At 36.9% G+C, this 13654-nt stretch overlaps 1 protein-coding gene across 20 annotated transcripts in view; it reads left to right on the top strand.

Moving 5' to 3' along the window:
* The window catches only part of ARMC3 (armadillo repeat containing 3), an 84100-nt gene that overhangs the window by 11253 nt on the left and 59193 nt on the right, over positions 1–13654 (top strand). For 11 of the 20 annotated variants that reach the window (XM_081556731.1, XM_081556732.1, XM_081556733.1 and 8 more), the window contains 4 exons: positions 4869–4986; positions 9459–9584; positions 12925–12993; positions 13233–13408. In XM_081556731.1, the coding sequence (XP_081412857.1) occupies positions 4869–4986; positions 9459–9584; positions 12925–12993; positions 13233–13408 (489 nt within the window). The remainder of the gene's footprint in view (positions 1–4868; positions 4987–9458; positions 9585–12924; positions 12994–13232; positions 13409–13654) is intronic. The other 9 variants (XM_081556741.1, XM_081556744.1, XM_081556740.1 and 6 more) reach the window with 2 other exon arrangements.

The following is a 13654-nucleotide window of genomic DNA, read 5'->3' on the forward strand; positions in this document are numbered from 1 at the left end:
ACTGATGGCTTCATGAACCTCAGATCTGAAATCTTCTTTTCTGGCATCAATAGACAGTACAACACTCAAGGAAGGCATTTCAAGGCCACAGGCATAAAAAAGAAGTTTTCAGAGGCACTTTAATACATTCCTTTATAGGCATTTACTGAGTATTTATATATCCAGGGTACTGTTCTAGGTAATAAAGATAGAGAAATAATATAACCCTTTTCCTGAAGAAAGTCATTCATTTATCAGACAAATACTGAGTACATAACATACACAAGTCAAGTATTCCTCTACATCCTGGGCATATAGATCAGGTCTCAAGGCAACTTATTAATACACTCAAATGGGGAAACAGTCAATTAACAAAAAATGTTAAAATTCCAGGATAAAATCAATAAAATTTTACCTGAGTTTTGTTGAAAAAAAAAAATCTCAAATTTTAATTCCAAGCATTGTTAACTTTTTGTTTCTTATTATGTCATCATTACTTTAGAAATATTTTCTTCAGAATTATGCTGTGATTCAGACCACCGTTATAATTCAGTTTACTGATTTTATTGATTTATTGATATGCCACTATTGTGTTTCTATTTTGTCCTCCCCAATCTTTATGGGCTTCCCTCATAGCTCAGTTGGTAAAGAATCTGCCTGCAATGCAGGAGACCCGGGTTTGATTCCTGGGTCGGGAAGATCCCCTGGAGAAGGAAATGGCAACCCACTCCAGTATTCTTGCCTGGAGAATCCCATGGACAGAGGAGCCTGGCAGGCTACAGTCCATGGGGTCTCAAGAGTTGGACATGACTTAACGACTTAACTACTACTACAGTTGATATACTTGAGTTTGAAAATGCCTGAACCTATCTTTTTCACATCTGAATGACAAATTAGCAAAGTTTAAATTTCTTGAACCCATCAACAGAAAATTGGATTAAAGATTTACTGAACATGGCCCCCCCCATCAGAACAAGACCCAATTTTCCCCTCAGTCAGTCTCTCCCATCAGGAAGCTTCCATAAGCCTCTTACCCTTCTCCATCAGAGGGCAGACAGACTGAAAACCACAATCACAGAAAACTAACCAATCTGATCACATGAACCACAGCCTTGTCTAACTCAATGAAACTATGAGCCATGTCGTGTAGGGCCACCCAAGATGGACAGGTCATGGTGGAGAGTTCTGACAAAACCTGGTCCACTGGTGAAGGGAATGGCAAACCACCTCAGTATTCTTGCCTTGAGAACCCCATGAATAGTATGAAAAGGCAAAAAGATAGGATACTGAAAGGTGAACTCCTCAGATTGGTAGATGCCCAGTATGCTACTGGAGATCAGCGGAGAAATAACCGCAGAAAGAAAGAAGAGACGGAGCCAAAGCAAAAACAACACCCAGTTGTGGATGTGAGTGGTGATGGAAGTAAAGTCCGATGCTGTAAAGAGCAATATTGCGTAAGAACCTGGGATGTTAGGTCCATAAATCAAGGCAAATTGGAAGTAGTCAAACAGGAGATGGCAAGAGTGAACATTGACATTTTAGGAATCAGCAAACTAAAATGAACTGGAATGGGTGAATTTAACTAAGATGACCATTATATCTACTACTGTGGGCAAGAATTCCTTAGAAGAAATGGAGTAGCCATTGTAGTCAACAAAAGAGTCCAAAATGCAGTCCTTGGATGCAATCTCAATAATGACAAAGTGATCTCTGTTCATTTCCAAGGCAAACCATTCAATATCACAGTAATCCAAGTCTATGCCCTGACCAGTAATGCTGAAGAAGCTGAAGTTGAACAGTTCTGTGAACACCTACAAGACCTTCTAGAACTAACACCCAAAAAAGATGTCCTTTTCATTATGCGGGACTGGAATGCAAACGTAGGGAGTCAAGAAATACCTGGAGTAACAGGCAAATTTGGCCTTGGAGTACAGAATGAAGCAGGCAAAGGCTAACAGAGTTTTGCCGAGAGAACGCACTGGTCATAGCAAACACCCTCTTCCAACAACACAAGAGAAGATCTACACAGGGACATCACCAGATGGTCAATACCATAATCAGATTGATTATATTCTCTGCAGGCAAAGATGGAGAAGTACTATACAGTCAGCAAAAACAAGACTGGGAGCTGACTATGGCTCAGATCATGAACTCCTTATTGCCAAATTCAGACTTAAACTGAAGAAAGTAGGGGAAACCACTAGACCACTCAGGTATGACCTGAATCAAATCCCTTACAATTATACAGTGGAAGTCACAAATAGATTCAAGGGATTAGATCTGATAGAGTGCCTGAAGAACTATGGATGGAGGTTTGTGACATTGTGCAGGAGTCAGGGATCAAGACCAACCCCAAGGAAAAGAAATGAAAAAAGGCAAAATAGTTATCTGAGGAGGGCTTACAAATAACTGTGAATAGAAGAGAAGTGAAAGGCAAAGGAGAAAAGGAAAGATAAACCCATTTGAATGCAGAATTCCAAAGAATAACAAGGAGAGATAAGAATGCCTTCCTCAGCAATCAATGCAAAGAAACAGAGGAAAACAACAGAATGGGAAAGTCTAGAGATCTCTTCAAGAAAATTAGAGATACCAAGGGAAAATTTCATGCAAAGATGGGCACAAAAAAGGACAGAAATGGTATGGACCTAACAGAAGCAGAAGATATTAAGAAGAGGTGGCAAGAATACATAGAAGAACTATACAAAAAAGATTGTCATGACCCAGATAATCATGATGGTGTGATCACCAACCTAGAGCCAGACATCCTGGAATGCGAAGTCAAGTGGGCCTTAGGAAGCATCACTATGAACAAAGCTAGTGGAGGTGATGGAATTCCAGTTGAGCTATTTCAAATCCTCAAAGATGATGCTGTGAAAGTGCTGCACTCAATATGCCAGCAAATCTGGAAAACTCAGCAATGGCCACAGGACTGGAAAAGATCAGTTTTCATTCCAATCCCAAAGAAAGGCAATGCCAAAGATTGCTCAAACTACCGCACAATTGCACTCATCTCACACGCTAGCAAGGTAATGCTCAAAATTCTCCAAGCTAGGCTTCAACAGTATGTGAACTGTGAACTTCCAGATGTTCAAGCTGATTTTAGAAAAAGCAGAGGAGCCAGAGATCAAATTGCCAACATCCGTTGGGTCATCGAAAAAGCAAGAGAGTTCCAGAAAAATATCTATTTCTGCTTTATTGACTATGCCAAAGCATTTGATTGTGTGGATCACAATAAACTGTGGAAAATTCTGAAGGAGATGGGAGTACCAGACCATCTGACTTGTCTCTTGAGAAATCTGTATGCAGGTCAGGAAGCAACAGTTAGAACTGGACATAGAACAACAGACTGATTCCAAATCGGGAAAGGAGTACATAAAGGCTGTATATTCTCACCCTGCTTGTTTAATTTATATGCAGTGTACATCATGAGAAATGCTGGGCTGGACGAAGCACAAGCTGGAATCAAGATTGACAGGAGAAATATCAATAACCTCATATATGCAGATGACACCACCCTCATGGCAGAAAGTGAAGAACTAAAGAGCCTCTTGATGAAAGTGAAAGAGGAGAGTGAAAAAGTTGGCTTAAAACATTCAGAAAACTAAGATCATGGCATCTGGGCCCATCACTTCATGGCAAATAGATGGGGAAACAGTGGAAACAATGACAGACTTTATTTTTGGGCTCCAAAATCACTGCAGATGGTGACTGCAGCCATGAAATAAAAAGACACTTGCTCCTTGGAAGAAAAGTTATGACCAACCTAGACAGCACATTAAAAAGCAGAGACATTACTTTACCAACAAAGGTCTATCTAATCAAAGCTATGGTTTTTCCAATTGTCATGTATGGATGTGAGAGTTGGACTATAAAGAAAGCTGAGCACCGAAAAATTAATGCTTTTGAACTGTGGTGTTGGAGAAAACTTTTGAGAGTCCCTTGGACTGCAAGGAGATCCAACCAGTCCTGAATATTCATTGGAAGGACTGATGCTGAAGCTGAAACTCAAATACTTTGGCCACCTGATGTGAAGAAGTGACTCATTTGAAAAGACCCTGATGCTGGGAAAAATTGAAGGTAGGTGGAGAAGGGGATGACAGAGGACAAGATGGTTGGATGCTATTACCGACTCAATGGACATGAGTTTGAGTAAACTCTGGGAATTGGTGATGGACAGGGAGGCCTGGAGTGCTGCAGTCCATGGGGTCGCAAAGAGTCAGACACGACTGAGCGACTGAACTGAACTGACATTTTCCTTGCTCTAGATTTTATCCAGTTTTACCTTTGGTGATCTGCTGCTTTCTTTAAATTTTTAGTTATTTCTCATAAATGTAGTTCCTGCTTTTCAAGAAATGGTGTAGTGGTTAGAAAGTAGGTACTGATCACTGAGACTGCCAGAGTATCTAATAGAACAGGTTATCAAGGATTCTTGTGTATTGATGAAGAATTATACTAAGATATGTTATTTAATGAGCATCTATTATGTGCCAGAAAACTTGCTAAATGCTATTCATAGATAATCTCTAATCTTCTCCTTAATCCTTCACAATAGGTATTATTATACCCATTATTCAGAGAAGAAAACTGAAATTCTAACAGCTTAGGTAACTTTTTTGATTTCCCATGGCTAAAATGAGAGCCTACACCTGCCAGGTTCCAAAATACTTTGCTTTTCCCTCCATACTCCAGGAATTTCAAAGCCAGCAATGTTGACAACCCTTCATCAGTGACATTTTTTTTTAAATACAAATTTTGCAATGCACTTTGTGGGCAGTGACCGCATCCTTTTTGTAAGATTATGTTCTCCTTAAGTTTCAAGACACCATTCATGTTTTATGTGCTTTTTAAAACTCATATGTGGCTATGATATTTTTCTCTCTGCCTCTCAGTTTGATCCATTAACAGTTGAAAGCAAAAAAGTCGCAACCGTGGTACTAATGCTTAATTCTCCCGAAGAAGAAATTTTGGCTAAAGCATGTGAAGCCATTTATAGATTTGCTTTAAAAGGTTTGGATTTTTTTCAATTTATCTTTCAATTTCATTAGTTTCTTAAAATATTTACTACATAATGGGCACTTTTCTCCCTAGTCTTTAACTTACTTCTTGTCTCATGAATTCTTTCCGACAACAAGAATATCATTTAATGCATCACCTGAAAATAATGTATCTCCCTATGTTCCTACCCTAGGCTTAAAGAGTAATTTAGTCACTGGGTAGAACAGTAATTTTGAAGGCTTTATTGCAGTTTAAAAAATTGTAAATGTCACAGGAGCTGAAAGAGCTCCTAAGGATCAAAGCTGGAACAATTGTGTGGCTCAGTGGTAAAGAATCCACCTGCCAATGCAGGAGATGCAGGCTCAATCCCTGGGTCGGGAAGATACCCTGGAGAAGGAAATGGCAACCGACTCCAGTATCCTTGCCTGGGAAATCCCATGGCCAGCAGAGCCCAGAGGGCTACAGTTCATGGATTTGCAAAGAGTTGGACACAACTGAGCACACAGGCACACATGCAATACTAGATTTATAGCCCAAAGAAGAAAAATAAATATTACACAGATTAAAAAATGATTGAATAAGTAAATAAACAGGAGAGAAAAGACAAATCTCCAATGCAGAATAATCCCAATTTATGCAGATACTCTGCCCTTGAGAGGTGGGACAAAACTTCCCACTCACTAGAGGCTGTGCATGGACATCTTTCCAAAGAGAACACAATGGACACACAGGGGAAAGTGTGTAGTAGAGAAACCTGACAAACCCTGCCTCTGCCAAGTGATCACAATCAATATCAACAGAGATAACATGTGCCCTTGACATAATGAAAATAGTACTTCACTTCTGTTATTTGTCCCCAACCTAGAGCCTCAGAGTCTAAATATGATTTTTTAAATCAAATTCCAATTCAGGGACATTCTCCAATTATCAAAAAACAAGGAAAGTCTCAGGACTTTCCTGGTGGTCCAGTTGCTAAGACTCTGTGCTCCCAATGCAGGGGACCTGGGTTTGATCCCTGGTCAGGGAACTAGATCCCACATGCCACAACTAAGAGTTTGAATGTGGCATCTAAAAGATCCTGTATGCCACAACTAGGACCTGGCACAGCCAAATAAATACATACATTTTTTAATTAAAAAAAGTCAGTGGAGCAATATCTTTAAAGTACTGAAAAAAATTAAAACTTTCAACCTAGATTTCTACACCCTGAAAAAATATCTTTCAAAATCATAAGTGAAATAAAGTCTTTTTCAAACATTCAAAAACTGAAATAGCTCTTTGCAAGGAGACCCACACTACTAACTATATTAAGTAGGTCCTTCAGGCAGGAGGAAAAGGATACCAGATGGAAATATGGAAGAAGAATAAAGATAGAACCCTGAAATTGTAACATATAAGGTTTTTTGCTTATTATCTAAATCACTTAAAAAACAAATTAGTTATTTTAGACAAAAATAATAATCATATATTGTGCAGTCTGAAACGTGTAAAAGTAAGATATAGGACACAGAACCAAGGTGGAAAGGTAAAAAAAAAGTGGAAGTATACTATATAAGTGTACTGAATGTGAAGTAATATATACTACCACTTGAAAGAAGACTGTGCTAGGACATATACTACATACCCTAATGCAACCATGAAAATAACAAAACAAGGATATCAAATAAGCCAACAAAGGAATAAAATAGAATCATAAAAATTTCAATTCATATGAAGAAGGCAGAAATGAAGAAAAGAAAAACAACAATGAAACACATATGAGATAAGTAACAAGATGGTATATTTAAACCTAACCATATCAATAATCAAATTAAATGTAAATGGTCTGTATACGTTAACAGGGACAGGGTGTTTTATTGGATATAAGCAAGAGTAAACTACCTTCTGCCTTCAAAAAATGCACTTAGAATATAATGAAACAAATAATTTGAAAGTAAAGGAGGAAAAATGATACCCTATGCTAGCACTAATCAACAGAAAGCTGAAGTAGCGATGTTACTATCACAAAAATGGAATGGTATCAGAGATAAAGACGACCATTTTGTAATAATAATAAAGGGACCAATTAATCAATGTGCCATGAAAAATCCTAAACAGTTGTGTTAAGTACTTAATATCAGATTTTCAAATTATATGAATCTAGAAATGCAAAGAGAAATAGACATCCACAATTATAGCTCAGGATTTGATAAATGAAATAAATGAAATGAAATAAATGAAAGAACCTCAATAAATGAAAGAACCAGTAGATAGTAAATCTATATGGATATAAGAGATTTGAACAGCAATACAAACGAATTTAACCTAGTTTATATTTTTAGAACACTCTTAAGAACATCAGAGTATACACTCTCTTCAAGTGCATACAGAACATTTATCAAAATAGATTATATTCTGGGCCATAAAACAAGGCTTAATAAATTTAAAATTCCAATCATACAAAATATATGTTATTCCATATTAGAATTAAATTAAAAATCAATAACACAAAGAACTCTGGACAATCACCCAATAGCTAGAAAGTAACAACATACTTCTAAATAACCTATGAATGAAAGTGGAAATAAAAGGAAACTCCAAATTGAAAATGAAAGCACAGCATATAAAAAGGTGTAGGATGCTACTAAAAGAGTACTTAGAAATTTACTGTACCAAATGACTGTTAGAAAACAAGAAGGTCTCTCAAATCTATGACCTCAGCTAACAATAGTTAATGAAACCCAGGCATTAATGTTAAGAATATAATATACATGTGATCAGAAATCAATGAAATAGCAATAAAAAACAGAAAAACACTGGACAGAAGCAATAAAATGAAAAACTTGTTTTTTGAGGTGAATAAGAATAATTAATAAAAATGTCTAGTCAGATTGATAAATAAAAAGATATAAGACAAATTATTGATATGAGGAATGAGAGAGGAGACATCACCACAGCTCCTACATATATTAGAAGGATAATTAAATATTATGAACAATATAAAGCCAATAAGTTCTACCACTCAGATGGATTGGACAAATTCATTTTAAGACATAAACTCCCAAAGCTCACTAAAGAAAAATAGATAGCCTGAACAGCCCCTTATCGATTATAGAAATGGAAATTTGTAGTTAAATATCTCACAAAGAACACTTAGGTCTTGATGTCTTCACTGCTGAACTCTACCAAACACTTATGGAAGAAATAATACCAATTATACCAAAATTCTGTTAGAAAATTGTAAAAGATGGGATATTTCTCCATTGATTCTATGAAGTCACCATTTATTTAAGTATCCTAAAGTTTAGCCTTAAATTAAAATTTATTTGGGACTTCCCTGGTGGTCCATTGGTTAAGACTCCATGCTTCTGATGTAGGATGCTCAGGTTTGATCCCTGGTGAAAGAGAAGATCCCACATGCTGTGTGGCACAGCGGAAAAAAAAAAATCTTTTTCACAAAATATTTTCATCTAAAAAATTAACTTTTAGAACCTCAATAAAATGAAAAATTATGGAAAATTTGACAAGGATGTTTGTAGTAATCAACAATGTATATTTCAACATATTTTTTTCAAGTGACAAATTTAAATATTTAGACACAAGGCAAGTCCATAGACTATAGGAAGATACAGTCTGTGTTTTGAGAAAGGTGTTATCAGAATGAACCTGTAACTTCAGGTACAAAATATTTTCATTCTCTGAGAAAACTGAGGCAAAGAAATATTTTCCTCTTAAATTAATTTTGAAAATGAAATATGTGTCTTTGTAGCTGGAGAAATTAAAAAGTTGAAATTAATCAGGACCTAAACATTATTCCAGATTTTGCAGAATGATATCCCACTTACGGGGTTTGGATAATCTGCTTCTACAATTGGGCTTGATGCTGGTCTTCACTGACCTTCTGGTTCTGGGGCTTCTTGCTGTAGCCATGATGGCTGCAGGTGAACCTGTAGGGTGAAAAATGAACACCTTAAACTCCACCACACACACTTGAACTTGAGGTGGAGATTCTGTGTGTTAATTTTCATAATTAATTATGCCAGTAAGTATTGCTGAGTGCCCATTACATGACTGGCACTGTGCTAGCCACTGCAGTTATGAAAGAATAGAACAAAAAGGATATCTGTCTTCATGGAAAATCAAGTTACAGGAGAGCAAGCAAACAATCACAGAGATCATTAAGTGGTATGAAGAAAATAAAGCAGGAAAAAGAGCAATCAGAAAGACTGGTATGTTGTGAAGACAGTAGGTAGGATGGTCAGAGGAGACCCCTCAGGAGGTTCAGTATGAGCTAAGAACCAAAGAAGGAAGCCAGTTTTGTAAACATCCAGGGAAAGGAGAGCAGCAAGCATCCAGGATACCTTTGCTCTAAAGTTTATCCTAGAGAAATATGTGTAGAAGCAGAGGAATGTGAAAGGCAAATGGCAAATAAATTGGAATGACACAAGGAAGAATTTTGATGAGTTTGCTATCCATTTCTGATTTTATTTTACCTGCGATGGTAGGTGAGGAAAATAAAGCAACCCTCCTTGAACTTGGAGCTGTGGAACCTTTAACTAAGCTGCTCACCCATGAAGACAAAATTGTGAGAAGAAATGCTACTATGATATTTGGAATCCTAGCTTCTAATAGTAAGTATCTGCTTTTAAAATCATAATCAAGTAATCTCACTTGATGCATTATCCTTGTTTAAATTTAACCTCAAGGGATTCATTTTAATTTTATTTATTTTATAAATCCATCTCTGGGGTTTTGGTAGACTAATTCTGTCATATTGAATGTGGCATATTACATTACTTATAAACAACAAAAAGGGGGAAATATTTAAATTTCTCCTGTTTTAGTCTGTGTACACACCACAGAGTTTATACACCAAAAGTGCTTCATAATGCCTCTTGTGCAACTCATTTTAAACATAGAAGGGTCCCTTGAAGGATTGGGTTCTTTGCCCAAAGTCAAGCAGATGGCTAGTAGCAGAACTGAGATGAGAGCTAAAATTACAACTTTACTCTTTGACTCATAGTTCAGTAGACTTTCTATTCACTAAATCTCTTATGATCTTTAGCATTAGTGTCCATGGTAAGTCAGGTTCTCCTTCTAAATGATTTTGGGGGAGAAAGGAGAGTTATAAATTCCTGTTTACACTCGTATTTTCTAATGTAATATCTAGGTCTCTGTGACTTTTTTCCCCTGTTTTTTATGTTCTTAGTTTCTATTACAGAGAAGGCAATGGCAACCCACTCCGGTACTCTTGCCTGGAAAATCCCATGGACAGATGAGCCTGGTGGGCTGCAGTCCATGGGGTCGCTAAGAGTCGGCCACGAGTGAGCGACTTCACTTTCACTTTTCACTTTCATGCATTGGAGAAGGAAATGGCAACCCATTCCAGTGTTCTTGCCTGGAGAATCCCGGGGACAGGGGAGCCCAGTGGGCTGCCATCTGTGGGGTCGCACAGAGTCGGACACGACTGAAGTGACTTAGCAGTAGCAGTTTCTATTATTGATTTTATTCAATATTCTTATCTTTCCATTATATGAGGAGTTTATCATCTGTGAAACCCTACAATTTGTTTGCAGATTTTTCTGAGCAGGTTTTTACATTGAATTTCATGAGTTTCTAAAAGAGTCTGTGGCCCCCAAATGTTAAAAATACTCTTACATTTGGATGCTAAATGAGATGGCTCTTTTAGACCTGTCAAACCACAATCTGTAAGCTGGCTGACTAGGCTGTAACCAGTGCTAGGACCAATGCAGTCTGCAACTGCAAAGTTTAACCATTGAAAGAGTGTGGCTGTCTTCAAGATCTCCACTGAGTGCTTGAGCCTCAAGTGTACTGAATGAATTTCTAAGGGCCTTTTGAGTCTATGAAGTAGGTGAAAAAATCAAACAATTATTGAGGTTAACGCTCAGATGGTAAAGAATCCACTTGCAATACAGGAAACCCAGGTTCGATTCCTAGGTTGGGAAGACCCCCTGGAGAAGGGAATGGCAATCCACTCCAACATTCTTGCCTAGAGAATTCCATGGACAGAGGAGCCTGGCAGGGTACAGTCCACGGCGTCGCAAAGAGTCAGACACGACTGAGGAACTAACACTTTCATTTTAGCTGATTTTCTATTTGAACTATCTGGTGACATGGATAAAACACACCACATCCTCAACTGCTTATGAACCTCCGTTTTTGTTAAGAGAGCCAACACTATTATATATTATACTAATAACTGTTGCTTCACTTTTCATATGTGTCTAAGGAGACTTGGAATAAAAAAAAATGAGCAACCAGTCATTTGACCTAAAATGAAGTCATGTTTCCAGACTAATATATAAATAAATACACCTCTGAAACTGCACGGTTAAATCATCATCTTTGGACAGTCTTAAAATAACTGATGCTTCTTCAGAAATTTGTATCTTCATACACTTTTCCACATGCTTATAGTGGATGAATCAACAGAATGTTCCAACATTCCAGGTGCTAAAGGCTTGCTATGAAAACTGTCTTCCCCTTTTGCAGTTTCAAATAAATTCTTTTTGTTTTTGGCTAGAGTGATTGAGCTATGTGCCTATGCCACGCCTGGGCCATCCAAGACGTGCATTCAAATTACTTTGTTAAACCTTTTTATCAAACAGGAGCTTCTATCTTCTTTTATCTTCCAGCTAGTATTTATTTTTTTAAGATTTTTTTTTAATGTGAACCATTTTTAAAGTCTTTATTGAATTTGCTACAGTATTGCTTCTGTTTTACGTTCTGGGTTTTTGGCCGCAAGGCATGTGGGACCTTAGCTGCCCAACCAGGAAGCAAACCCAAACCCACTGCACTGGAAGGTGAAGTCTTAAACCTGTATTTAGTTTAATATAACTGAGACTCATTTAATTAAGTCAGCTAAAGAGGGCGCTTTCATCAGGATCCTTGTGAGAAGTAGCCTTGTAAGCCCAGACTTTACATTACTTAAAGCAATCAGAAGAGCTCGCCGTCTTAGGAAAAGGCTGATGTAAAAGAGTATGTACAATCAAGAGTAAATTAGATGGTGAATATTATGCAACCAAAAAATTGTGACTAAGAAGTAATCCAAGAGCATGGAATACCTTTCCTACACTTCCCCAAAACTCAATTATTCTTTTGTACTGAAAGCCTATTCACGTACATAAGTTCACTAGCCTTCTTGAGTCATTTTGAACAGAACAGAGAGAAAGAAGTTTCAACAGGTTGAGAAACAGAAAAGGTGTCTAGGAAAAGGCATATATATCCAGTGGTTAATCCCCTAGACCATATGCTTCAGCTGCTGCAAAGTGAACTTTTCCAAACTTCTGGTAGTGCTGATTTTGACTGACAGAAGAGATAATCAACCAAGAAGAGAAACTGCAAAACTGAAGTAACAGCTGGGTCTATTTCTAAGAAAAAGGGAGTTAAGGAGAGCAAGAAAGAAATAGAGGTGTAATTGTCTAGTTTTAATTAGGCTCCTATAAATAGGACAAAAGTGAACTTTAAAAAGTCAATATATCCAAACACTTTTGGCATTTGTGATAATCAAATGGAATGAATACAAGATGTACTTATGAAAAAAGGCTGAGGTTAATTCTTATTGGCATTCTGTACTAGTTTTAGTAAAAATCTAAATTTTAAAATATTTTTAGTATCTTCCCTAAAAAAACAAAAAAAGAATTACTGTTACATAATAAACAAGTGTAGGGCACAGTAACTCAACTTTATCGATGGTATTCTAGGCATTTTTGCACATTTATGGTTATCTTTCCTAGTGTTTTGGAAGGTAGGACAACTGAGCAATCAAGGAACCATGGGCTAGAGTCTGTCTGGGGTCAGACAGACCTGGCCTGCCTTTTACTTGCTGTATGATTTTGAGCTTCAGTTTTCTTATCTGTAAAATTAGAACCTATCTCATAAAGAACTATTCCACAGACATTGCCATAATTATTATTATTAAACATTAATATTCTGTTTCTTCTTTTGTAGATGATGTTAAAAAACTGTTAAGGGAGTTAGATGTCATGAATTCTGTGATTGCTCGGCTGGCTCCAGAAGGTAACTCTGCAACCTACATCTATTTAAAAAATGAGGAATGGTTTCTTATCCACTTCTGATTAAAGTGTCTATTGAAAATAGTTTATGAAACACCAACTGTGAATTATCATTAAAATCTCTCAAACTAAGATGGGCTCCAACCAAAGTAAGATTTGTGGAGCTTTGGTTTTTAAAGCGTGCTTTAAAATAATGGTTGAATAAGCCTTTACATACTTGTGTTATTTGTTTTTAATACACAGAAGAAGTCGTTATCCACGAATTTGCTACTCTTTGCCTAGCAAACATGTCTGCAGAGTATACCAGCAAAGTGCAAATATTTGAACAAGGTGGATTAGAGGCTCTCATCAGACTGCTAAGCAGCCCAGACCCGGATGTGAAGAAAAATTCTATCGAGTGCATTTACAACTTGGTCCAGGTGTTTAGAAGTTTTAGATTAACTTATAAAAACGTGTTTTGACAAAAGCTGGTTATAGAATTTATTTTCCCATTAAAAAAGGGAAAAGCTTATTAAAATGCTCCAGTTTTGATTCATCAGTTCATCTCAGTACTATTTAGTAGTTATCATTCAGAGAATAAAATAAAATGAAGTTTAGTGTTGATACTTTCAGTTTCCACAAAATAATTGTCCTCAGGTGAAAGGGCATTTTAGAATCATATCCTA

This window comes from Giraffa tippelskirchi, chromosome 13 (assembly GCF_054371585.1).
Source record: "Giraffa tippelskirchi isolate mGirTip1 chromosome 13, T2T-mGirTip1v1.2.pri, whole genome shotgun sequence".
Taxonomy (NCBI): Eukaryota; Metazoa; Chordata; class Mammalia; order Artiodactyla; family Giraffidae; genus Giraffa; species Giraffa tippelskirchi.